Here is a 25858-nt window from a genome sequence, read left to right on the forward strand (position 1 = left end):
AGAAAGCTAAGTTTAGCGGGAAAATATATAAGTTGGCAATACTGCTGAGGAACGTCACGAAAATCAGGAATAGGAATACGACTCGGCTAGCTTTTCGCACGCACTACGGCTCACGAAAAGGAAAACAAATGCCAAATAAAGAAAGACGAAGGGAGAAAATATTGAATTAATTTCGCTTATTAACTCAATTGTACCGTGAGGTATACGTTTTCTATCTCCCGTGTTCGTTTCGTGCAAGCTGGATGCAACGCTAGAAACGATGCTTCTGGCGGCACCTATCGATAACAATGCCAAACGCAGCCCCGGTGTACGCCGCCTACGCAGCTCTATGTATATCTTCGGTCCCTGAGCCGCCATCAACCTGTCGTCGTGTGCGTGCTCAAAAATAACTAAATAACGAAATAAATAAGATGGAGAGAGAAAAAGGGAGAGAATGAGAGAAAGATAAAGAGAAAAGTAACAGCGTGTCTGCATATGAATCGCAGATGTGCGGCTGTCGGGACGCCGCCCCCCCCCCCCAAAAAAAAGAAGAAAAAGACAATCGGAAAGCATCGAAGCATTCCGGAACCTCCAGCGCTCGCTGCGCCGCCTTCCTCCGATTCGTCGACACGTCGAAAAGGAAAAGTAATAAAAAGAAACTTCTAATGTGTGCGCACCCTAAAAATACTGCAATGAAAACGAAATCGAAATCTGCGATTTGCACGTGCAAATTTAGAACTAAACCTTTGTTGCCATGGCGTGCTAAATTTACTTTTCCGTACGTCCTCTGTTGTTTCCTAAGCATGGAAACATCATTGTCCCAAGCGGTCAAACGGCGGCACGAAAGCGAGCGTGTAGCTGTGACATCATGCTCCGGTTAATGGTGCCTGTTATTTCTCCTTTCGTTTTCTTTTCTTTTTGGTCTTTGTTGGAAAGAGCGGCTTGATTTTCAGCCGAAGCAAAAGTTTATGGAGTGAAAGTGCTGATCTGCGAATTCTTTCGTAGACAAACTATTAGGTTCACTAAAAGAAATATTTTAACTTTTTTGTTTACACTTCGTCTGGCGATATTCCGCGAACAACTGAATCTGTAGCGCAAGGGGGCAATAGCTTTGAGCTAAATTAATTCCGTATAAGGATGGAGGAACGCACTTGGTGGACTGACTATCCATTGAATGGCTTCTTATAAAACAAGGACTTGTTGCCGTGCAACACTTTTTGTGGGGCACTTTTATATATAGCACATCTTCAAGCCACGCGTGGTCCTCGTGGTATGAGAAAGTGTTGCCGAAGTAGCAACAGCTGCGGCCACCAGTAGCTCAAGTGAAAAATCAAAACGTTTTCGTTCTTTTTTTTTCCTGGTTCCATTAGTATCGATCAAACCCACTATGCGACATCTGACGAAAAAACAGGCTATCACACTACTCGGAGCAGGCAGCATCGTGTTCATTTTCGAATAATGCTTATTTTTTGCTGTTAGTATCGTTAAAAGCACCACCAACCTACACTTAGCTTTCCGTGTAGTATTTTTTGCTGTTAGTATCGTTAAAAGCACCACCAACCTACACTTAGCTTTCCGTGTAGCTCGACTCGAAATAACTCCCATATCGCCCGCAACATCGGCAATTTCATTTACCCGACGTGTTCGCCGAGTGCCTGCTGGTGTGCTGCCGCTGAGCAGCACATACATGTTCAACTGTGTTCAAATGTGGAACACATAATTATGTTCCACATATGTTCAACTTAGCAAATGGAACATTTTTTGTAAATATGTTCGACTCACTTAATGGAACCTGTCTGGAACAAAGCCGGGAGTGTAAGGTTGAACTCTCCCAGTCGTCGCGCAATCAGAGGTCACTCGACGCGTTTGACCCACGCAGGGGTATCTCTTCCAAAAACGCCTGAACATGCACTGCAAGGCGCGCATGCACCGAAACAACAGCGCCTTCAAAGGAATCGCCGTGGATCGATACACCCGGGTCGACGAATCGATTCGCCCCTGGACTGCATTGCTGCGCAGGTAGCGCAGTGCAAAATCCTCGGGTCTTCTTGCAATCCCCGTGTTCTCGCTGTAAGAAGCCTCACTGTTGCTTTTTTTTTTTGGATGTTCCGTCTGGCGCAGATTGTAGCGTTACATTTTCAGAATTCGAACTGTCCTATACACCGCACTGCAAAAGTGGCATCTTATGCCTTCGTGATCCTGGAAAGCTTTAGCTCTTGTGAAATCATTCGTTAATGTCGTTAATGAGAAAAGGTTGACCTTATTTTTCTTTCTTTGTACACTATAAACACAGTACCTTCTATAGAAGAGCTCGTTTTCACCATTTCAAGGCAGCAAACTTCGGCTTGCTTTACCTTAAATAAGGGCGACAGTCGAACGGGCATGGCTATTTAGGGACATTTTCCGACATCTGAGAATATAGCATCAGTGTTGATTAAATGTGCAGAAGCAATATATATTTGTACTTTTGTGCCTGGCACCATGTTATACTTCCTTCCTAAACTACTAACAGCTCCCTGGCGTAAATTTAAGTTAGACTTACATTAACTCCCACCTTAGAAAAAACATCCTTAGAAAAAAAAAAACAAGACGCTGTTTTTATCGCGGCATATAGTGCTGGCTACGTCGAACTTGTTGAAAGGCGAACACTTACCAATGTTAACCGTATTGAGCGTGCAACGTATACCTAAGTTGAAATTGAAAAGAGTGGTTTCAATTAGACATTATAACGTAGTTATGTGTGGAAATGTTAGTGTTGGTTGTAAGCATGTGTTTTGTGTGCGTTCTTTCATCCATCATGCTAAGTCAACATCTTGCCAGGTCTGAAAAGTTCTGTGGTTTCCATTTCTCTCTCTATGCATGGTAATTTTATGCACTTATGTATGACTGGCATCTGTACGATATGCGCTCTTGGAAGACGCCGTTTAAGTAAAGTGCTGGCTACCGCGACCTGAAATGAAGAAGCGGGGCTCACGTACCTGATGAGGACTTTTCTTAGAAGGGACCAGTGAGTCCTTGGTATTTCTGCTGTAATTCAGGATAACACTTACCTTGAGAAGGTGAACGCTATAAATTGGTTTTCTAGAAAGAAAGAAAGAAAGAAAGAAAGAAAGAAAGAAAGAAAGAAAGAAAGAAAGAAAGGAGCGACACCTTTCGAGCTCAAGTAATTTTTCGGGCAGCTCGCTAGGTGCGTAGCTGAATATTTCGAACTTCAGATTGTCGGCATTGGAATGTGTACTGTGTGTAGTCTGCGTGATACGTTTAGTATGCAGAGGTGTACGTTGCTATTAAGTACAGCATATTCGTTGGAGAGGTAGTTTCCAAGCAACGTCGTTTCTCTTCGGTGTCACATTGCTATATTATGCGTGACTTGCTATGTCCGCGTATTCCACGTGAGCGGCAGCAGATTAGACGAGGTTGCGCCAGCATAAATTGAAACGCGAACAGGAAATAACTTATCAAAACGCCAGCTACGCGTAATTTTATGTGTCACGTACAATTGCTCTGTAGCCGGTTCCTAATAAGCATGGAGTCACCCCAAATGTACCTTTTGGAGTCTCAACTACCCCAGTGTTCCAAGTTTCGAATACGAATAGAATACTACGCACTAACTATTTGTATACGCACTTGATAAAAACTATTCGGTATTTTCGAATATTAAGAACTACCCAAATATCTCGAAACGGCCTAATAGTAAAGCCTGGTTATGTTCTACGTCCGCTAAATAAAGTATCGTAAGTTGTCAGAAGTGAGATAACAACGAACTCTTCGAAGCAACGAAGAAGCAAAAGGGGTAATACAAGCTTTGCTTTTGTTTTCCCAGCTGAAGCCTACAAAACAATTTCTAATTTTATCCTTTACTCTACAACCTGTGGTCTCTTCCTTGCAATTGAACGTTTTACACGTGTCTACGGTACGCTAATCCTTAAGCAGTTTCTTTTCCCTACAACTTTTGACCTTTTTGCGGCAACCAATTATTTAGCGTTTTCGGAAAGCTTGTTATACAGCAGCTATTCTTTCTTGGAAAGTTTGTTTCCAATCCGGCTCTATAGTTGTTGATAGGCTGTTTGTGTATTTTTGTGACAATTAGTGATCTTGAGTTTAAAGCTGATACTTTGTCCCTGATAGTTAGCTGTTCCCTGATAGTTAGCTGACATCTCTATACTATAGCCATCAGTACAGACGTGATACATAAATATGCCGAAAGAAGCATTGATGCTGTAAGAATATGCGTCTGCGTTGGCTATTCGATATTCCATTCGATATTCGATAATTACTATTCGTATTAGATTCGATTCGTATTCGAAAAAGTTGTCATTCACCCACGTCTACTTCAAACGGAACAACTCACTGGAGTGGTTTCGCAATTATTCGCGTTTGAATTTATGCTGAGGGTACGTATATCACACGTGTCATATACACTGAGCTTGGGGTCGACCACATTTACGATTGTTTGAAGCCGTGCTTGCGCTGGAGATTCTTTTTGACACTACACATTTCAATAAGGTAGAAAGACGGGCGAGTTGGAATGGATGCATACTTATTAATCAGCGCGAAAACAACGGAAGACACCCAATTAGAAGTACACAGGACGAACGCTCGTTCTGTTCCCTTTTAGCTCTGCATCTTCCGTTGTTTTCATTCTGATATATAAGTATACACATTTCAAATCCTGCTGCGCAAAAGAAAAGTCAGTGCACTAAGATAGCAATACCAAAATGTCATTTGCTGCCACTTCATCTCCAATGTTTCTTCTGCTAATATACACGTGATGCTAGCCATGTTCCGCAGAAAAGATCGATACACACGAAATTCAAAACACAAGACCAGTGAGTCAAGATGCAGGCGAAAGTTTCTTTTCATCCTTTCTTTCTTTTCTTTTTCTCCCTTGTTGCTTGAATTTTACTAATGTCCAGACTTCATCATAATTCATTTTTGAAATACACGCACAAGTATACAGTTCATACAGTCATCGGTGGTGGCGCTTGGATACATTGGGAAAAAGGTCGAGGAGTGGGAGGGCGGGGAGGGGGCATAGACATACACGCACACGAAACGCCGACGGGGCGTGCTACAGCAACAGCAACAACAACAACAACGTCAAACACGCAGCACCAACGGCACCAGGAGCCGTGAAAACACAGAAAGCACCAATGAAAAGGCTGCCGTTCATTTTTGTTTCAACTCGAGGCAGGCGAAATGAAACTTCGCCCAGCTGTTTCACTGCAACACCTCGGCGAGGACGGTATAGAGAACCCTACTACGATTAAAGGGGCCCTGAAACACTGCTACCCGCCTTTTCTCACACTGAAATCAGTTTCGCGATTGCTCCGTCACTTCGGCTACGTCATGCCTTCTGTTACGTCAGCAACGATTAAGACTAGCGTAGGCCGGTTTTTTCACAAACAGAGCACGCGAGCGCGTCGGTGAAAAAAGAACAAGGAAGATGCCGCAGACTCAAGGGACTCTCGGTCTCTTAATTCAGTTGCCTTTAACAGTAGTAGTGAGCCTACGGACTGTTCGATGCGTTTAGAGGCTCTCTCCAGATCATGGGACGAACAGCTTGGTCGATGGTTCAATTGCAGACATACCCGCTTGGGAATTCCGTTTGACCTCACACTGTACTGTAACCTGAATTTTGAACTGTATTCTCAGTCAAATTGGTACGAAGGAACGAACGCATGCAAACAACTTAATGTTTGTTTTTTTCGTAACCCATTGTTGGTCATGGAAGCAAGGTGCCGGCGTTCTGCATTCAAAAAGATCGCCTGAGCGTTAGCAACGCTGCTTTGAGACAAGCAATGCGGCATCTATAACAGTTTCTTCGTCGCGAAAGAATAGGATGCCTCAGATGAAAAAAAAAACAAAGACAAACAAATTAGGTTTTACGAGTAGGGCTTCAGGGCCGCTTTAAGAAAAGATAGGAGAGAAAACACACACACAGTACGCCTTAATATAAACTCCACACTCATGCAAGCTTCACGCCTCGCGGCTGCGAAGGACTCGAGTTTAAGGGGCTCAGTGAACGTGTACACTTTCGGTACCACTACGAACGCCGGTTCTTTTTTTTTCTTACTTCTTAAGCGATGTTAAATGATAAGTGGTTATTTCGTGTCTGACGTTTCGACCACTTCTTGACGCCTGCTCTGCTAGTTTTCTCATCTTCACGAGTGGTTTGAACTTAATGTGCATTTGCGTTCCGCCACGTAAAAAAGAGAGATAGCCTGACGGCTTTGACGGGTTGAACTGTTTCTGCCGCGTTTAGCAAATATATGTAGGAACAGAAACAACGTACAAGAATTGGTGCGACTTACATTCACAAGAATACGTTTGTAGCAAGAGGATATTATCTGCGCATAAGGCTGAGAGATAAATAGAAAAAGGCAGCAGGAACTCAAATTAAGACCCACTGATAAAGTATCGCCACAGTTTGTATGCAAACAAAAAAGTAAGAAGAGCAAGACGCGGACCCCATCCAGTAAGTAAACCAAGTAAATAAGGAAAGGCAACAGTGTGTGCGAAACCGTGAAATTTACGGGGATATTGTAGCTTTAGATTATTGAGAAGATTGAATCTTTATCATTAATTATTAGGTGCGTCGGTGAATAAAAGAGAATAAATTTAACACCACCGTTGGAGATTTAGTTTGCCTCCTGCTGCGCAACTGGGGACCGCCAGTGGCTTTTGTCTCAAACTTTCGTGCTCGTCAATGCTTATGACAAAGCACCGTGATCGTGCGAGACATAAGCAGTGGCTTATGACAGTTGCTTAATTGCCGAAATTTCATGGGCTTTGCAGCTTCAAAGGAAAGGCTAGATGAATTCGTGTGACACAGGCACAGACACACACACATACGCAAAAGAAAACTCCTGACGCAAACGCGCGCCGCGAAGTGTTGCCGCACGTGACAAAGCGAAATTCCCTGACTCGTGACAGGTACTCTAGGCGAAAGCTTGAGTGATAACGAAATGCAGCGTTCGGCATATCTGGCATGCATTCGCTTGTGCGCTTGCGTTATTGACACAGGTCATAAACGACGGAGTAACCTCGTTTGCGTTCAACAGCGAATCGTCCCGGTGAAGCGAGTCCCGCTCGTGTGCGTGTGAAAGAACGGCTGCTGAAGCTAAGGCTACTGGGTTCAGAGCATTATACCACAACACTAAACACGTGGACGTCGCTACTGCTTCGCCCCCCGTCGCATTCTACTTAGACACGCCGGGCTCGCAAGACGTCGAAGTTCGTGGGGAAATAAAATATCTATAAGGGTGCCATGATGGAAGTGAACTTGGAACGGGCCAGGAGCTTTGCTAGCACTTCCTCAAGCTAATATCCACGTGCTACAGCGCACCGAAGCCATCTGAACGTCGGTACACCGAGACAACCTACAGAGACACTCCCGTTCAGATTAGGCTTGATGCCGCGCTCAGGCTCCAAAGCGAACTTCTCACTGCTGAGGTCACAGAGTTTCCATCTCTAGGCCTGTACCTCTTGGCTTTGCGAGAGGTATGGGTTGCTCGCGGATATTATACAGCGTTGTCGGGGGAGCTCCTCTTTCAGACCGACCAGTTTGTCCAAGCAAGCGAGTACGGCGTTGGCAGATCAACATTGCCACGCTCTGACTGACTGTAATCCACAGACCAGCATTATCGGACCTATTGGCGACTAAGTGCCACGGTTCCGTTGTGCGTTTCGATCGCGGAAAAAATTTGACACTATGTACCCTGTAGAACAAAACGAGCGAAAGGCCCAACCTTATCTGACTAAGTTCCTTGGTGTTAATAACCAAGCAATAAGTTGATGTGTATTTTTTTTTTGTGTGTGTGAGACTAAAATACGAACAACGTTCTCTCTGTTTAATAGTTATCATAGCGAGCTGGCGCTCATGAAGCCAGCTGGTTCAACGATTTGTAATATCAACGATTGAATAACGAATAAAAATTAAAATTAAATTATGGGGTTTTACGTGCCAAAACCACTTTCTGATTATGAGGCACGCCGTAGTGGAGGACTCCGGAAATTTCGACTACCTGGGGTTCTTTAACGTGCACCTAAATCTAAGTACACGGGTGTTTTCGCATTTCGCCCCCATCGAAATGCGGCCGCCGTGGCCGGGATTCGATCCCGCGACCTCGTGCTCAGCAGCCCAACACCATAGCCACTGAGCAACCACGGCGGGTTTGAATAACGAATGTCTTCCATGAGCGTTTAAATAAAATTGATCTTAACTAGTAAATATTTCGTCAGCAGCTTCTCCATCAGCAAGCGGCCTATTTATTGCCCTTGCTCGAATAGACATTGCCAATGAGTTCAATTCGTCAAAGCTAACATTTCCAATGTAGCGCTGCAGAGAATACGAGTTAGAATAGCCGACTAATGACCAGTTTTCTTGGGTAGGTCGCGATTTTGAGTAACATGTCAACCGGAATGTTATTGCCAACAGCTAGGGTCTATAAGGTCCCTCAAGCTAATTACGTGTACTTAAGTTGCCGCTTACAGTACGCGAAAAAAAAAGTACTCGAGCTGTTGCTTATACGTTTGTACTGATATTCCCTGCGAGCTAGTGCAAAAAATAGTTTCGTCTCTGCGAAAATAGATTAGAGATTTGAATGTGTGCACTAACTGAGTTCGTTTAGTGTCACCCGTGGTAGCTCTGCCCAGAGTCAACTGTAGGGTGGCTGAAAATTGGGCTGTGAGGCCAGCACGTGAGGAGAAGGCGCAAAGTTGGCGCTGAAAAGTCTCAACAGCTTCATAGCACCGCATCAAACGCTGGGGCTGCTCAGGTTTTTGTTGTGGGACTAAGGCGATGGCTTTAACAACTTTTCTGTCAAGCTATGTTCGAAAGATTTGGAACGCATAAGCACATTTTGCGACGGAGAGCAATGCTGAAATTTTATAACCACCGAGATGCCGCGAGAACTAGTTTTGTGCGTTGTAATCCTGGGGGCTAAATAGCTGCTATACTTGTAGCACCTGAGCGTTGTAATGAAGCGCTGGGAAACGTGCCACGTGGGGCCGCCGAGGCTTTCTTTTCTGTTTGTGACGCTGTTACGAAGCCTGACTGACTTTAAGCACGACAAGGCCGTTCAAACGCAGCGAGGCATCAGCGTACTACAGACTTCTTTGTACTATAAGGGATAAAATAAAGCATTATTAGCGCGCAACACAACAAAACTTGCGCTACGGTGATGTCACGCCTTCTCAGTAAAGCACTCAAATGTACTGTCACCTACTTGCGCTCTTCACAGTGGTGCATACACTAATGCTTCGCTTACCATTTCTACTGCTGTAACCCACTCCTCGTGTTAGAATTTACCGGATAACCTTACACAGCGGAACTGGCAGCTTACGAGCACTCGGAAAGTCAGCTCTTCCCCGCATCCTAGAATAAGCTGAAAGTGTTCCGGAAAACATTAACATAACCTAATGTTAGCAACTGAAAAATATATTGAACAGGTCGGAAAAAAGTTCGTAAATTCACGCCGGTTCCGACACATCCGAAAAAGAAAAAAAAAAGCGTAGTCGTGCCTTTTCCTGTCGAAGACTGTCTGAAGAAAAAGAAAAGTACGCTCACCACTATTCTTGCAGTTGGATCTGTGTACTGCAGCTAGAAGAAAGTTATGCGTCTAGGTATTTCCAGCGGCACTTTATAAAAGCAAGCCCAAAGAAAAAAGAAAAAAGAATTCTGCAGTGGTTTTGTCAAAGTTAACGGTGCAGGAAGCGATTTTGCGAAAAGAACAAAATAAAAGTTAGATACAGACACATTTGCTAATAGAGTACGTAAATTTAATCGCAATCAAACTTGAGACAGCAGTTTACCCGAAGCCGCAACTATACAACACAGTTAAACCGAAATAAACCTGATTCCTTGTTACAATGACATTGTACGTAACAAACATATATCTTAAGGGGCAACATATTCATGCAGAAATTAAAAAAAAAAACTGGGCTTTCTCCGTCGGAAACGTGATACATGACAGCGCTTTGTACACGTAAGAAATTAAGCGGCGTTGTGTGGCCTCATGGCGCTGCCGCTGACAAACAAGGTGCGGGAAATTTAAAATGTGGTAGAATATTTTCTCAGTAAAGCCACGTCCCACGACAACAACACCGCTATATTATGTCGAACTAATCGCTGCTTCGTCGAACCATAACCTCAGAATGGACCCGTCTGAAGCACACTGTGGTAGATAAACAGTGCAGCGTTTGCATCGTGCATTTTTGTTTTTGTGCTTGTCCATGAAAACTGTTGCTGTCCTAGAGTCGTATAGCAGACGCACATATATACAGTAGGGCCTTGGCCAATACTCGGGTCTGTGATACAAAATGATAATTGCAATGAAAACCTGCTCAGAAAGACTTGTCGCAGTGGAAGAAATGGGGCACAGTCTTACCAAAGAAAGTAGGTTCGGCGTAAGCAAACTTTTATGAACACTTTAATTGATAAAAAGCGCAGGGCAACGTAATTTCATTGCAATTAGTAGTGTGCCTAAGTGTGGGCATCCATCGGGAATTTCGATTGCGGGAATTTCGCTTCCTTTCACCAAACGGATTATCATTAGAGCCGTCCACATAACTGACCTCACTTCGGTTCGATGCCTTGAGTGAAATTAACAAATAGGTCATTGCTGCCGCCAAACGTGTACACGTGAAGACTGAACGCTGATATTTCCTGAGCGCATCCGACCGAACGTAACTACGAATGCAATCTTTAATTTTGTGTATGTTTATATAAGGTTTCCTACTAGACGGTTCCGGAGCCTAAGTTACTGCAAGCTCCTTTAAATTTTAATTGTGATAACTACAGGATTGCAGTTTGACTGGTTTCAGAATGCTCATAACTACGGGGCACTGTATAGAGCCCGTTGTATAATAAACCGCAATTGTAGCTTCCGTTGGCACATCGGCAGGTCCCTCAGTGGGTCACGGGGTTATTCGTTGATAAGAGCTCTTTTGCAGCTGCCTCAGTAGTACAGCACGTAAAGGGTAACTAACATCTTTGACGGCCACGACAACGACAAACGTCTCTGACGGTCACGCACGGCTAACACGAAGGCTCGTAATACTTAGCGTGGACACTTTATCACGAGGTTTACGAGGTACGAATGGCAGATCAATGTCTCTTCACATCTTATCTAGATGTAAAGAAGGCGGTGGTAGTCTTGGACTGTGATTGTGCGCGATTTGCTTTTACATAAGAGATGGCTGCTCGAACTGAAAAGTAGAAAAAGCGAAGTTTTTCTGTGTATCTTAATGTGCGCTCGTGGATTAAAACAATGGTTGCAGGATGATGGCTATGAAATTCCTTGGGGAGGTGGGCACAGTTCACAGGTGGCGATAGGAGCTAACACACTGGCAAGCGTGCCAGCAGGTACTGCAGTGTTTTACCTCAAACATAACGATATTTTCTCTTGCTTCGTGGATAATAATATCCACATCAGTATAAACTAAAGCGTACATTAAAGCAGCTTTCTTTTTTTTTACTCCTTCCAGGTTCTCGACCGATTCAAATTGGTTTTGTAGCAGCGCTTGTACCTGGGAAGAAAGGTTCTGCACTCGTGCAAGCGCTGTTTTCCGACACGTGAAGAGGTAAGTAATGTTCCCACATCTCAAAATGAGCAGATCTGTGTCCCGAGGATATCCGTTTCTAAGTTACTGGTGCTTGAACTTATACTATCATGAATCGATGAAGTGCGAACGGAAAACTTCAAACGTTTCATAGGGATCAAACGGAGAAATCCGATTGATCAAGTTGACGTAATAGCACCGTTGTTTATGTTGTTGTTTTTTTCCCCTTACAAACAGCGCTATAATCTGCGGCGTGATTCGATTACTTGCGCATTGTTGTTGCCCCCCTTTTACCTCCCTCATCCGCAATCTTCCAGTTTCGCTTTTCGCGGGCAAATTGTTCCGGCTTGGACCTGTCCACCGCTAGAAGGCCGCTAGAAAAGTACCTCGCTCGTGTAGGAACTGCTTCCTTTACAAAGTGGCGATCACTTTGGCCTTGCCGAGCAACTAGTTTGCAGCGCTTGTCAAGCCCCGAACACTACGTAGCTGACTTTGGACATAAGTAAGAAGCCAATAGGTCGTGATTTTTTCCGTATATGCTTTAAGTGTTGGTAGACGTTTCAAATATTGAGAAACTGAGAAGCAAGGTACACGAATACTAGGCCGCACTCATCCCACACGCCTATACGCATCAGCATCGCCGAAGAACGAATGATACTTGCGCCTTTAACAGTTAATTTTTGTTTGCTTGCCGTCTACGTGACGGGCTCTTAAGCTAACTTCAGCCTGTGCAGTTGCTTTTGGTTTCTCATTCGTATTATTTTGCGGTTTACATATCTGTAAGTTGTCATGCATTCAGACAGCTATATTTAAAACATTACACATTATGTCGAGAAAAGGCTAATTTTTAGGTCACGCTTCTCCCTCATATTGTGAGAGTATATAAACAGATAATGCCAGAAATATTTTTAACAGGTGAGGATATCGTACGAATAACATCAGAACAATAAAGATGGGAGGGGGGGGGGGGAACTTGAGAATTTGTTTGAGACAACATCGAATTTAGCCTATAAAATGTTGCTGGTACCTAACATTGAGCATGATGAAGCCGATAGATCTTCCTAACGGTCATGTGTGCTTGTCAATGACCAACCAAACAAGGGCAAGGAGTGAACAGTGCGAAGGTTATAACATCAACGCTGGGCTTGGATTATGCTCATAGCTTTCCTCGTTTGTACGAGAGAGGTTATCTGCGGCAGTGCTGTTGGCGATGGATAATAACTTGAACATTCAGTGACAGCTGTTGCTAGTACCAAAGGAGCAACTGCAGATAGCCTTCCAACCTCTTGTGCATTCAAACCGCAACGTGCAGAAATATCATGATGTTAGTGTTATGATGAATGATATAGGAATATGGCCACTTGTATACCACTAACAGCCAAGCACTGAACAGAAAATGCCTGGAAAGCTCTACGCTGCTTGCCCTGGACGAAACGTGTAAGTGGAAACGGTTCCTTCCCAGCTGACCGGCCTCAAATATGCGCACATCTCAATAATGGCATGTCAAAAGAACTTACACGAATACATTGCCTTACGGTTGCGCTGAGTCTCTCTAAAAAAAAAAACAGAAAAGAACAGGATTCACTAGCACACGAACAGCAGTATGCAAATCACAACACAAGACGCAGTTAATGCTACAATGTTCTGCGTCACCTCAAGTGGCCTAGCGAATAGGGATGCTCTTAGCTGCAAATTGTGTGTGCAATCTACGACCAAGGGTGGCGCGAGCTGTCAATACGCCGTCTTCCTCGTGCACAAATCCGATCGCAAGGCTTATTCCCGCTGATGGAAACGAAGAGGCGAGTCTAAGAAACACATTTCCACGTCTCGAGGATCTAAAAGAACAACGAAAACGTGGATATTCTGTCATCTTACGTAATGCGGCAGATGAGCGATGGAAGGAGAACATCCAGTGAACTTGACTCCTCAACTCCACAGCGGTTTTGGAAGCTATTGTACTATTTGAAACCTTTGTAACGTAAAATTTTTTTCGTGCCTAAAGATAGCAGTCGTGCTGGTTTGTTTTTTTGGTTTTTTCTTCCCGTCAGGTTTCAAAATGGCATTGACGAGGGTAAAATTTAGAGGAGGAGTTTACAGGTAACCGCAGTGCCAGATCTGTTGTCATGTATGCGCGATATCTGGCGCCGAAGTTCCTCATAACTTTCTCCAATAACGTTTACTCTGATCGAAGTCGCCTTTCGACCGGACGATAGTTACCGGAACATCGAAGACAGCACGGCTGTTGCCAATATGTGAAGTAACAGCAAGGTTACTACCTTTACATGATAAAATGCGGTACGTTTTATGTAGGTTACCTTATTAAGGTTGTAATTTCGACCTCGGGGCGCAAGGAAAGTCAACACAATGAAGAGCGCGAACTATGGGACAGCGAAGGCAGGCGAGACATTTTACTTGTCCCATACTTTGTCGTTTGACCTTCTTCAACCTGCCTGAATGCTCAGCAACTTTGCGGACTTCGCACATTCGTGAAAAAAAAAGTAAGAAGGGCTACGTGCGAGGGCAGCAAAAAAAAAGGGGGGGGGGGAGCGAGGCTTTGTTTATCAGTGGCGAGCCTACTGTGCCTTACAGTGAGTCGTAATAATGAATTGCTTTCGTGACTGATTTTCTTAGAACTGTTGGGAATCTGGCTACCTGAAGATCCACGATAGAGGCCGATTTTATTCTCAGCGCAGACATGCCAGTCGAGAGCTCTCCATCTTGGTGCTATTCAAAGACTCAACTTGGACAGCGTGGCGCATACTTCTTTAGCATAATCTCACGTACACTATTTACCAATATGAAAGGAAACAGGGATATGAAATAGTGATTTCTATAAACAATGAAGTGAGAACGTCACTCTCTGCTATTTCCTGTATAGTTTAGGCGATGAAGAATCTCCTTCACTGAACTTTTTTTTGCTGCAGAGGAGGAACAACAGAAACGCGTATCTGCTGTCTCGTTTAACATTGACGGCTCTGTCTCCAAAGCGCCGACTGTTCTGTGTGCGCTCCCCTACGCTGCAGAAAATTGTGAATACTGTACGTGTTATACTTGTCCTCCATGTTCCTTCCTATCGACTTTCTCGCACTCGTCTTCCAATCTGCCTCCCGTTCATCCTTCTACACCTTCTGCTGGCTGATGATCAGATGTCACGCTTCTGCTAGTCAGCTGTGGTACGACCAGCCAAAATTTTCCCTTGCATGTTTCCTTTCACATATTGGCAACTAAATTTTCTTCTTCTATAAAGTAAGCTTCACAGCTGCGCTTTCGATCAGTGCAGCGTGCCTACCAATTTCACGCTTCATAGGTCGCAGTGCTACCTCGGCCTTCTTCTTCGGCGTCTCCATGGCATTCCTTCGTTCGCTCCTGATTGCTAAATTTGGCTATATGCCGTTAAGTTTGTAAGTGGCCGCCACGTCAGTGCTCGGCTCGTCGCGACTTCCAGGAAGATGTTTCATGATAAACATTCACGCTCGCCGTGGGAAAAGAAGAAAGTGTATCAGCAGCTCAGTGGGCTGGCGCGGAGTGAGTGCAGAGACGAATTTGGGGTACGTCGACGCGTCTAAGTGTGCGTTTTATGTCCCGTAAGAGGTCTGCTTTCCTTCGTTCCTTGTAAACGAGGACAACATGTAACGATGACATTCAGAGAGGAACAGTCGGGCACACGCCACAGTCATGCCTTGTAGGGAGGTTGAGATTTCTCATAGCTGGGACTGTTCTCGGTTTTCGCATCTTTCGTTTTACCTTTCATTCTGCGTGATATCCCCACCAGACACAGAAAACGCACTGTAATAAGCTGCGACTTTAAGCCTGGGACAGCAACGAATTGCGCATGTCATGCTACCGCTACGAAGAGACAGACACAGTGGTACGATGACCTAACTTCACAAAGAAGGTTCCGCGGCGACAGTTGAAACTAAAATAACGCACTCTGAAACCGCGCACATAACACGCACATCATCCCGCTCTCAAAGTACCGCAGCAGCCTCAGCCACCTGGGATTCGCTAGCCTTCTTTAGCCCAAGCAAACTTCCTAATATCGCAATGAGGACGTGACGACAGCACTTCAACCACTCTGTAGCAGGCCCACGCGAGGAGTTGAAAGCTCTTAAAAGCTTTTAGTGAACCCTACACTCGCTTGTCAAGTGTTTGTCTTAGTAAGCTAGTGAGCAAGCAGTGCAAGAATGAATACCGGAATATTCAGGCCACAGCGACATATGTGCCAAGTGAAAGCCGCGCGAAATGCGAAAGTCACTTAAGCTTAAGTCGCCGCGTCACAACCATTGGCTTTTTCGATGAAGTCTTTCGAAAGCGCCGGCCAGGAAATCACGCGAACATTTCGCTCCATTGTACCACCCGCAGCGCGGGCTTTTTTATAAAGGTGAGGTGACGGGCCCGCGATTTGTGCAAAAGCCACTGAAACATCTTTTCGCGTTTCAGCGGAGTGGAACACCTTTTCAATCACCAACTATCACGAGCAGTTCAGAGGGAGCTAGGAAATGACTCTCTTAAGACGCGTAAACCACTCCTCGTGGGTAGGAGTTCTCAGAAACGAAACAGTGGCATTCCTTGTGCGTTACTAGTCGTGATCTGCTTACTCTTCCGACAACAAGACAACGGCGACGGATGTCGCATTATAAGCGAAGTTAAACACCGTAGCAGGTGTGTCAACAGAAGTAGGAGCCGGCGATCTCTGCGAAAACATTTCCGTTTCACAGAATGACTGAAATGAAGAGGTTTTAAAAGTAATAAAGAGAGTAGCAAAACAGGAAAAGAAAACTGATACGCGTGGGCCGAGTACCGCAAAGAGAGGCAACCGTCTCCTCGCGTGCTCGTTACCCGCACCTTATCACAGCCAACGAGAAAACGTCGGGATGAATCGTGACGCGATGAAAAAGCCGTGGGGACCAGTCACGTGAGATGCGCCTCTCTTCGGGCACGTCATCTGCAAAAAAAAAAAAAATAGTGCGGCATATGAAGTATCAGTACAGAAAAAGTGTGGACATACGATGTGCATATGCTCATTTCCAGAAAACTCATTTCCAGACGGGTGTTACAGCGAACCGCTTCAAAAATTTTTCGAGGATTCTAGTTCATGAGCTGGTCTGCTCGAAAAGGCGGGCATTACTTGCACAAAGAATTGAAATGTATATTCTACTAATGAAAAAAATCACTAATTAGGCTTATGAATTAATTATTTTCTGGGCCATATTGTAAGTTACACATACTAGCCGTAAGGCTTGCAAGGCGAATCCACTTGGAAGAAATTCTCAAGATGGCACCGGCATCGAGATATTAATTTCAGAACTTTGCGGAGAAATTTATTCATTTTTTATTTATTCATTTTCAATGCTGCCAGTCTCTTTATTGAGACCATAGCAGGTGGGCATATTGTTACAATGTAAGCGTTGATACAAAATGTTTTCATAGAACATGTGTACACAAAGTACAATAAACTAGATACACTGCATGTAGCTACGCAGTGCAGTCTGGAAAAATATAAAATGCAAAAAGAAATGAGACATCGTTTCATGCATATAATTAGTGAAGTTAACTATAACGATAAAACAGATGTTATTAATACAATAAATTGTCATACAACACAATCTCGTCAAATATAAATGAAACACAACTATTTACACCCTAACAGTGTATAACTTAATACAATCTAACATAACATAAGAGATAGATCTAAACAATGTAAAGAACAAATTTGCATAAGACTAAAATCTTTCTAGCAGTTTTTCCTTACTCTTTTTTATCATGTTACTAAAGATTGATGGCGATTCTATATCAGCTATTGCTGAGTCGAGGTGGTTCCACTCCCTAACAGCAGTAGGGAAAAAAGAATATCTAAATGTGTCCGTTTTACAAGGGTACTCAACTAACATATTATTATGCTTATGGCATGAAATACGGGACGTAGAGAAAGTAATGTATTTTGAAGAATTTATGTTAAAGCGGTTGTGCAACAGGTTGTGCATGAATTTTAGCCGAGCTTGCTTTGTTCTGTTTACGAGTGTGTCCATTCCGGATGAAGCCAGGAGTTCTGTGGGCGAGTCAGTGGTTTTGAACTTGTTGTGAATAAACCGTATTGCTTTCCTTTGAACTTTTTCCACTTCGGTTATCTTTGTCTTTGTGTGAGGAAACCAAATCGTGTTGGCGTATTCTAGTACTGGTCGCACAAAGGTTTTATAGTATAGCAGTTTGGTATGACTGGGAGGAAATTTCAGGGACCTTTTAAGGAAGAAAATCTCACGGGTGGGCTGCTGAAGTGATGTTGGCAATGTGCTTGTTCCACTTCAAGTCAGATGCTAGAGTCAGTCCTAGATACTTGTGTTGCTGAACATTAGTTAGGGGTGTACAATTGAGAAGGTAGGTGAATACTGACTTAATCTTCTTTGTAGTTACTACCATTGTCACTGATTTCTTGACATTTGCCATTGTTCACACCAGGCATTTATCGCGTTAAGGCATCTGTTCAAAGTAAGGCGATCTTCATAACTTCTTATTTTTTTATATATAATGCAATCATCTGCAAAAAGCTTTATGCTGCATGCTATGTTAGTGACGATATCATTGATGTAAATTAAAAATAGTAAGGGCCCAAAGACCGAGCCCTGGGGAACGCCAGATTTGACAGTAACTGTATCAGATGATGCTTGATCATGAAAACGAACTGTGAACGTTGCGATAAAAAATCCCTAGTCCGGGCTGTAATGCTTCCCTTCCCAATAATTGACTCCAATTTTGCAATTAGCTTGTTGTGACACACACAGTCGAATGCTTTGCTGAAATCTAGAAATATTATATCTGTTTGGCCGCGGTTGTCAATACCCTGAGCTAGGTCATGTACTGTAACTTCAGTCAACTGTGTTACTGTTGACATTCCGTGCCGAAATCCATGCTGATTGGCTGTTACTATGCCATTCTCTTCAAAATATGTTGTTAGGTGTTTTAAAATTATATGCTCTAGTCTCTTGCATGATGTACTAGTTAGTGATATCGGTCTGTAGTTGGAAGGACAGTTTGTGTCACCTCATTTATGGATTGGTATTATCTTTGCTTTTTCCCAGTCATCTGGCACACGTCCGGTTGAAAGTGATATGCGATAGATAATGCCAAGATACCTGCTGCACCATTCTTCGTATCGCTTTAAGAATTTGTTCAGAAATGCATTGAAGTTCCAGTTACTTTCTTAACAAAACATCGTTTTATGCATTGAGGCGCGAAAATCACCGGAACGCCAATGCAGTTCTCCGCAAATTCGTTCCAAGTGGATGTCGCCTCGCGAACTCCGCGGCTACAATTTGTAAATTGCAGCATGGGCCATTAGGTAATTAGTTAAAACTATAGAATAAAAACAGGAACAGTGCAACACAGTACGAGCGAGTAAAGAGCACAGGACAGAACACTGCTCTTTACTCGCTCGTCCTGTGTTGCGCTGTTTCTGTTTTTATTCTAAAGATGAACCAGCCAGCCCCATTGAATACATTGCTAATTAAAACTAAATTGGTGAAATTTTGTTAAAAAGTCGATTTCAATTTTTTCTGCAAGTAATAGCCCGCCTTTTCGAGTAGACCAGCTCATCAACTAGAACTGTGCTATCTGCCACAGTCAACCTTTAAAAATTTTTGAAAGTGTTGTCTCAAGCACCTTGTATATGGCATGCACATGCATTTTGTTTTTGTCGGCGGTCCATTTTGCCAAATATTTAGGAGTACGCGGTGCTTAGACATAATGTTTCGCTGGCATAATCCAGTTAATCGTACTTGTCGACCTTGACGACGTTGTCGAGGTAATGTGACAATACTAGATCGTTCTTTCGTAACATCCGTAGTCACTCTGGCATTCCCGTTACAGAACATGCACAGTTATTCTTGCGACTTGTGTGCTCTGCTGCAAGATGAGCAAAAGCAAAGAAGGGTATGCAATGCGTGGTTACTGTTGTAATGACAATTACATGCGACGACGACGACAGGCCGGCACGAAACTTATTAGCAGAAGCAGAGTAACTCGCAAACGCTTTTCTTTCTTTCTTTTTCTTCCTTTCCTTCTTTTCTTTTTGTCTAATGATTTCGGTTACGCACGTGATGTATATAATAAGTGTGGTGTTCTCTCATTGAGAAACGTTTGTCATCAAATATAGTTCCAGCATTGCCACGTTTTCGTCGCGGTGTTGTTATACCTTCGCTCATTTATTCGTTCGTCACATTTGCTCGTTGGCGCCACCGTTGCAAAAGAACTGCATAGCATTGCTGCCCTTTGTCAGCAAGCGATGCTGCAGTGAGTCAGTCACTTACCACATTCCTTGCTCCTACCACTATAGCGAAGTGTAAAGACGCAGTGGCCATTACATAACCTATGAGGTCCTTACGAAATAGTGTACGACCCATCGTATTCAACAAAGCCACCAGATACCAGCCATGCGAACCGCATGACTCGTCTGATGGCCTCATTAAGTACTAAAAGGTAGCCGGGGAGGCACCTTCAAATCTAAAGCGCCATATGCTTCCAAGAAGTAGCCGCTTTGGTGGAAAGTAGCCGCTAGTGGCAACGCTGCATGCGGTCACTAACACGCAAATCAACGTCGAAGTTATCACCACGCAAAACGGCATTCATCTTATAAGAACCGCTTTGTTACAAGTGCGATATTTACCTGTGGCGAGAAGTCCTCCAACGCTCACGTGCGAGTTATGTTTCACGGTGGTAACCGCACAAAAGCTAGTATGTAAGCTCGCGGGACTAGAAAGGCTGACCGCTGTTTCCTTTGGAAACCACCAGAAAGAACGGTAATTCCGGATGGTAAACATGGTACTGGAAACAAACAGAGAAAACAAATGATAAAGTGAGAAAACTATTTTGATGGGGCATGGAGTCGGGTGGATCGCCGTGATGGGTGGAGCCTTCAGTCCAGGGCCCCAGCGGCGGTGGCAGCGCTTTCGTCTCTGGCGATCAGCGTTCGCTGATCCTCCAATGGCGAGCTGGTGAGCACTATCTCCCACTGCTCGTGCGTTGCGTTCCGGTTGGGGGAATTATTAGAGATTTTAAGGCAGACCTTTGTGGTACGGTATAGGGTAGCTCGCTCTGTACAGAAAGGACAAAGCGGTTGATAAAGGAGGAGCGTGAGGTGGAGATAGGTGTTGGTCTGGAGTTGCCTCCAGACCGTGGCTTCAGCTCTGATGAGGGATGGGTGTGGTGGGGGCGTCGTTCTTCTCAAAAGGTAATGGTGCTGAAGTATTTCATAGTAAGTGTGTAGTGCTTGTGGAATGGGCTCTTCTGGCGTCTCTTGCAGTACCCTGTTGCAGTGACCTCGACCTCTCGTGTGTGCACGATGGTTTCCACTAACGGCGTCGTGTCCCGGTGTCCCGATTATCATGATGTGGGCTATTTCGTAGACTCCACATGCTGATCGACAATCTGTAAGAATATATAGTTTCTCATCCTTTCTCGATGCCCAGAGGGCGAGGGCGGCCTCCTCTGCTGCGGCGACGTTGTGCGTACGAATTTAGGCAGATACCAGTTACTCCTGTCTGTTTCCTGCAACGCTGATTACCCCGCTATACCCATCGGGTACTTGGCCGCATCTGTCCATCGAGTTGCGGGGAGAGTGCCATACCCTCTTACTATTGCTTTGGCTCGTGCGTTTCTCTTGCCCAAGTGATATACCGGGTGCATGTTACGCGAAATAGAAGCCGCCGTTATTTGCTTATGTAGCGACTTGATAAGTGCTTGTGGACTGTTGGTTACTAGAGGAACGTGGAACTTACGTCATATGCGACCGACCGATTACCACACCACCAAAGCGAATAGCAGAAAAGTAGAAACTGGCCTGTGGTTTCTCATCGATTTCACTGATTTCACCAATGGATGGCAGTGCTCATTGGATTTGACAACCTATGGTATCGCACCTCTGGCCAAACCATGAAACTGGAAAGAATGACTTGGAGCCGTAGAAACTGCTGTAGAGTGGACGGTGCGAAATCCTAGCAAGGCTATTAAGTAACCCCGAGAGTCAGTGCACTCAGACTGTGGTTCTACGGACCTTGGTCATAGAGACGAGAAGTGATATTCTCAAAAAATTCTGGACATTGGAATTGATAGAGGTGGACCAATGGAGCGAAACTGCAAGAACGTGTTCAATGCTGGAATTTTTTAGAGCAGTATTACGAGGGTTGACCGCCGTTACTAAGTCGCGTTGTCCTGGAGTACAGAAATATCTTTGGGAGACGAGGAAATTGCAATGAATATGTTAAACCAGTTAACGAACCGTCTCAAGCAGTCCCTTGTGCTACTTCACAAGTACGACGCTGCGATCATACAGTATAGCATACTGGACATCCACAACAGCGAAGAAAAACAGATAAAAAACAGAAAAAGGTGCAGCATGGAGAAGGAGGAGCCAGGAGTGTTTCTCGCTGTAGGCACCACCTATCCTTGCAAAACCTGCTAGCAATTGGTCTGCTTACTTGGCCTGCAATCTTCTATAAACCAGAACGTCCGGAGCCATTAAAAAGAAGGTGTGGAGTATCTTGAGGCAAATGCTGAAGGACGGATCATAACGCAATGCAGCGGTTATGACTGTTAAAGGAGCACGTTCTCGCCAGTGGCGCGCGTTCAAGAAAGAACAAAGTGTTGTTTTGCCTCTAGTGCCTTTCCTTTGAACCCCTACCACAACCGCCACCACCACGTACGCTACATTACGGTGACCAGAAGAACGCTGGATCTGAGAAGAGAGGTTCTGATGCTACTTGGCCTGCAAGCACACAGGCACACTTCCCCACAAAGCCACAGCATCACTCACCGCCAAGCGCTACTTCTGCAACAGACAATTCATCTGCCCAAGATCTTCAGGTTCTTGCTGTGCTGATGCCGCTGGTGAGTGTTCCTGGCGGAAACCTAATATGCGCACATCACCCGCTAAATGTGCCCTGCAAGTCCTGGACTCCCTTGAACCAGTACTTGCCCTCCCGTAGTAATGAGTAATGTGATGGCTTGTCACGCACAACCGCTGCTGCCTTTCCGGGAGTAAGTCAAATGTGCTTCAATGGAACGCCGGAGTTAGGCAATCACGGATGTCAGATTTTCGGCACTCTTGTTTTTGAGACCAAGTTCTTCATCACCATCATTTGTCGACTGTCGCGTTACTAATCTTCATTCTGCACTGAACACAGTGAAGTTGTGTATATCCTCAAAGAGCTCACATAGGTTCACCGAATAGTGTAGCCTCAGAACGACTATGAATACGCATGTCTCCATGTTAAAAATAGGTGTCACTCACACTGACAGACGCCTATATATCCCCATCACGCCGACGGAAACTAAAAGCTATACTCACAAAAGTTCCAGGTCAGTGGATAATTATAAGGGATTTTAACGCTCATGATCCGCTTTCGGGAAGCTTCAGGATAAATCACAGAAGCACGAGTCCAGTTCATCTTTCTTACGAGACAGGACTGAGACTTTTGAACCATGGCAACCCGATTTTCTCAGAGGATCTACATAGAACGGCTGCTTGGACTTGAAATTTGTTTCGCAGATTCTAAGTTCCAAAGTTCAATTGTTGAGATATTGAAACTTACGGCAGGGACAATATCCCTACGCACTTGACTATAAGAGGCCTGGATGGATCTCTCTCCCTTGTGTTGTCGAGACAGATGGCAAGCATATCGAATGTCGGTGGAGGACATGTGTAGAGATCAACAATCCGGTTCCTTTGAAGACATGATTGTGCCAGCGGTGTAGGCTTTTACACGGGCGTTTAGAATACCTGCAAGATGTATGGATTTTGACCAAGAATTGGGGAGACTTCGGGCGATTCACCGGAGCACTGAGAAACGGTATAGGTGCACGAGGCTTATTTATGACCTCAGCTTAGCCCAACGAATTCATGAGAAAGCTCAGCGTCAGATGATCAAACTTCAAGACCAACGATGCCACAGCTTCTGTGAATCGCTGAACCCTTGCATGCCACTATCCTCTGTGTGGAGAACTCAAGGTACTCGCTCACATCCACAACAACGTCGTTTCTTCACTATACTGACTCTACATGAAAGTCTTTCAGAGCTTGAAGTCGCTGGTGAATACCATGTGAAGGTTACTGGTTACGTATTTCTAATTGCCGGCCTCTCACTATATGACCTTCCTGTCACACGAGACCAGAGTATGGAAATGTCTTTCTCTATGAACAAACTTAAATCGGCTTTGGCTACGCTCAGGTTCTCATCTTCACCATGTCCTTACGGGGTACCTTATGCTGACTTGAGAAGCGCAATGTCGTCTTCTGGATCTCTTCAATGAATTTTGGCATGACGGCACGGTCACCGACAAATGGAAGTGCAGCCGACTGGCACCTCTAAGGAAGTCCCTGCTAGACCTTACATCTTGTCGTCGGCAAGGTCATGGGGTATTTCTGACACGTATGAAATGTTATCTGAAACATATTACCATTTATCGAGAAGCTGTGACTTGCTTTCGGTGTGGGCGGTCGGACAGTCTTGGGGCCGTCCGCGTCGATGTTGGGACCTCCGTACAACAGGAAAAATTGTGGATCGCGTTATGGCGGCACTGTTCTCAGAAGTAAAAGGTGCCTACGGTAACGTCACCAACGAAGTCATTCTCGAAGCTTTTGAGGGTGCAGAACTTGGAGTCCACGTATTTCGATGGATTAAGAACTATTGCTCAATGAGGTCTATGTCCGTTGTTACCGAAGATGACCTGACAAATAGATATTTTTCCAGTCGTGGTGTCCCCCCACGTGGAGTGTCGAGCCTTACTTTCTTCAATCTGACTCTGGTTAGGCTCGCTGATATATCGCCACAGACGGCTAATGTCTCGCTCTACGCCGATGGTACCTGCATCTGAGTTTATGGCGTCACACGGCATCCAATACGCGGAAGAATCTAGAAAGCGGCAACCATGACATCTGCCCACTTTCGCCGCCGTCACGGTTTTGATAATCTCTGGGGAAAAGTATGCATTATTAACATTTACACGCAAACTGATGTCCATCAATTCATTGTTTATCGAGGGCCAGTCAGTTGAGTATAGAAGGACTCGCAGGTTGCCAGGCGTAATTGTTCATCGCGACCGTAACTGTCTCCTACTAAGCTGTGACGATTGTCATAACACAGGCGCACACGGTCACCACACATAACGCCGTTCAGATACTCAGAGCACACATTCGACATCTTTCACGGCTACCATTGCACTATTTAATTTGTTTACCAGCATGCGGAACCACATACTTCATTCTGTGGTATTGTCCCGAGCCACCATTACTCGTCACTATCTGTGTTCAAACCTGGAAAGCTCCCAACATCTGCATTTTGTTGTCTCGGACAATATCAAGTTTGCCTCTCAGTTCCTGGGATCATTAAGGAGGCTAACCTGTCACCGCTAACGCTGAAGCAGCTATCTCATGCTTCTCCTAAGTAAGTTCTATTTTGTCCGTGTACAGATATACAGCGGTGGTTCTACCAGTTCAAACCGCTCTACTGAAGCAGCAGTACCATCTGATGCCATCTCTGATGTTTAAGATCTCTCATATTACAGCGTCGACAGCAGCAGAACTTGCGGATCATCAAGATACTTCATCCGTTGCGCGACCCAGCAGCCACCTAATCGCTGGGTCATTTCCTGCGATTCGAAGGCAGCTCTATAACTCTGCAGCTTGCTCTAGGTCATGGTTCACACGAACAGCTAGTGTGTAATAAGCCATGCCCACCGCCAAGCGCTCGAGAAGGGACACGACACTATTTCAGTGGCTGCCGAGCCACTGCGGAATTGTCGGACACGATAGCGCAGATCAAGCTATGCGCTGTACTCATCAACAAGGTCTGCGGCTGCCCACGTCGCCCTCGCCCACATGCCCTCATGCCATTGCCCAAAGCGCGGCAACTTCAATCACTTGCTCGTCACATCATACTTCTACAACAGAATTCACCCCGTTTCACACACTCCCGTTTGTATTCTCTCGACCCTTACTTACGACTTCACCTGCTACCTGGGCTCTAGCGTCGCGAAACAACTGTGTTGTGTCGCATGTGGTTGGGAATCGCATTTGCGAATGCATATTCGGTCTTAATAGGAATGGCCAACAGTACTACGTGTAATTATTGTGGACGTGACGAGGTACTAGGGCATCTTCTGTCCCATTGCCCATCCCTCGGCGCTGAACCATGCGCTCTGCCAGCTGTTTTAAAGCGCTGGGACGACAGACCACTTTCGTAGGAAAGAATCTTGGCACCTTGGCCTACGTACGCTTACAAACGCAAGACCACAAAAGCCCTATTGCGCTTCTTGAAGACAATGT

At 44.8% G+C, this 25858-nt stretch overlaps 2 protein-coding genes across 19 annotated transcripts in view; one reads left to right on the forward strand and one right to left on the reverse strand.

Moving 5' to 3' along the window:
- LOC139059245 (uncharacterized) overlaps positions 1-25858 on the forward strand; it is a 349734-nt gene that overhangs the window by 274093 nt on the left and 49783 nt on the right. For all 17 annotated transcript variants that reach the window (XR_011514018.1, XR_011514019.1, XR_011514017.1 and 14 more), the window contains one exon: positions 11470-11565. Coding sequence is in view for 9 of the 17 variants with exons in the window: in XM_070537402.1 (XP_070393503.1) it covers positions 11470-11565 (96 nt within the window). In the remaining 8 variants the exon portion in view is untranslated. The remainder of the gene's footprint in view (positions 1-11469; positions 11566-25858) is intronic.
- The window catches only part of LOC139059244 (protein doublesex-like), a 64589-nt gene continuing 43544 nt past the window's right edge, over positions 4814-25858 (reverse strand). For both annotated transcript variants that reach the window (XM_070537397.1, XM_070537396.1), the window contains one exon: positions 4814-16489. The gene's annotated coding sequence lies outside the window, so the exon portion shown is untranslated. The remainder of the gene's footprint in view (positions 16490-25858) is intronic.

This window comes from Dermacentor albipictus, chromosome 4, assembly GCF_038994185.2.
Source record: "Dermacentor albipictus isolate Rhodes 1998 colony chromosome 4, USDA_Dalb.pri_finalv2, whole genome shotgun sequence".
In the NCBI taxonomy this organism is placed as follows: domain Eukaryota; kingdom Metazoa; phylum Arthropoda; class Arachnida; order Ixodida; family Ixodidae; genus Dermacentor; species Dermacentor albipictus.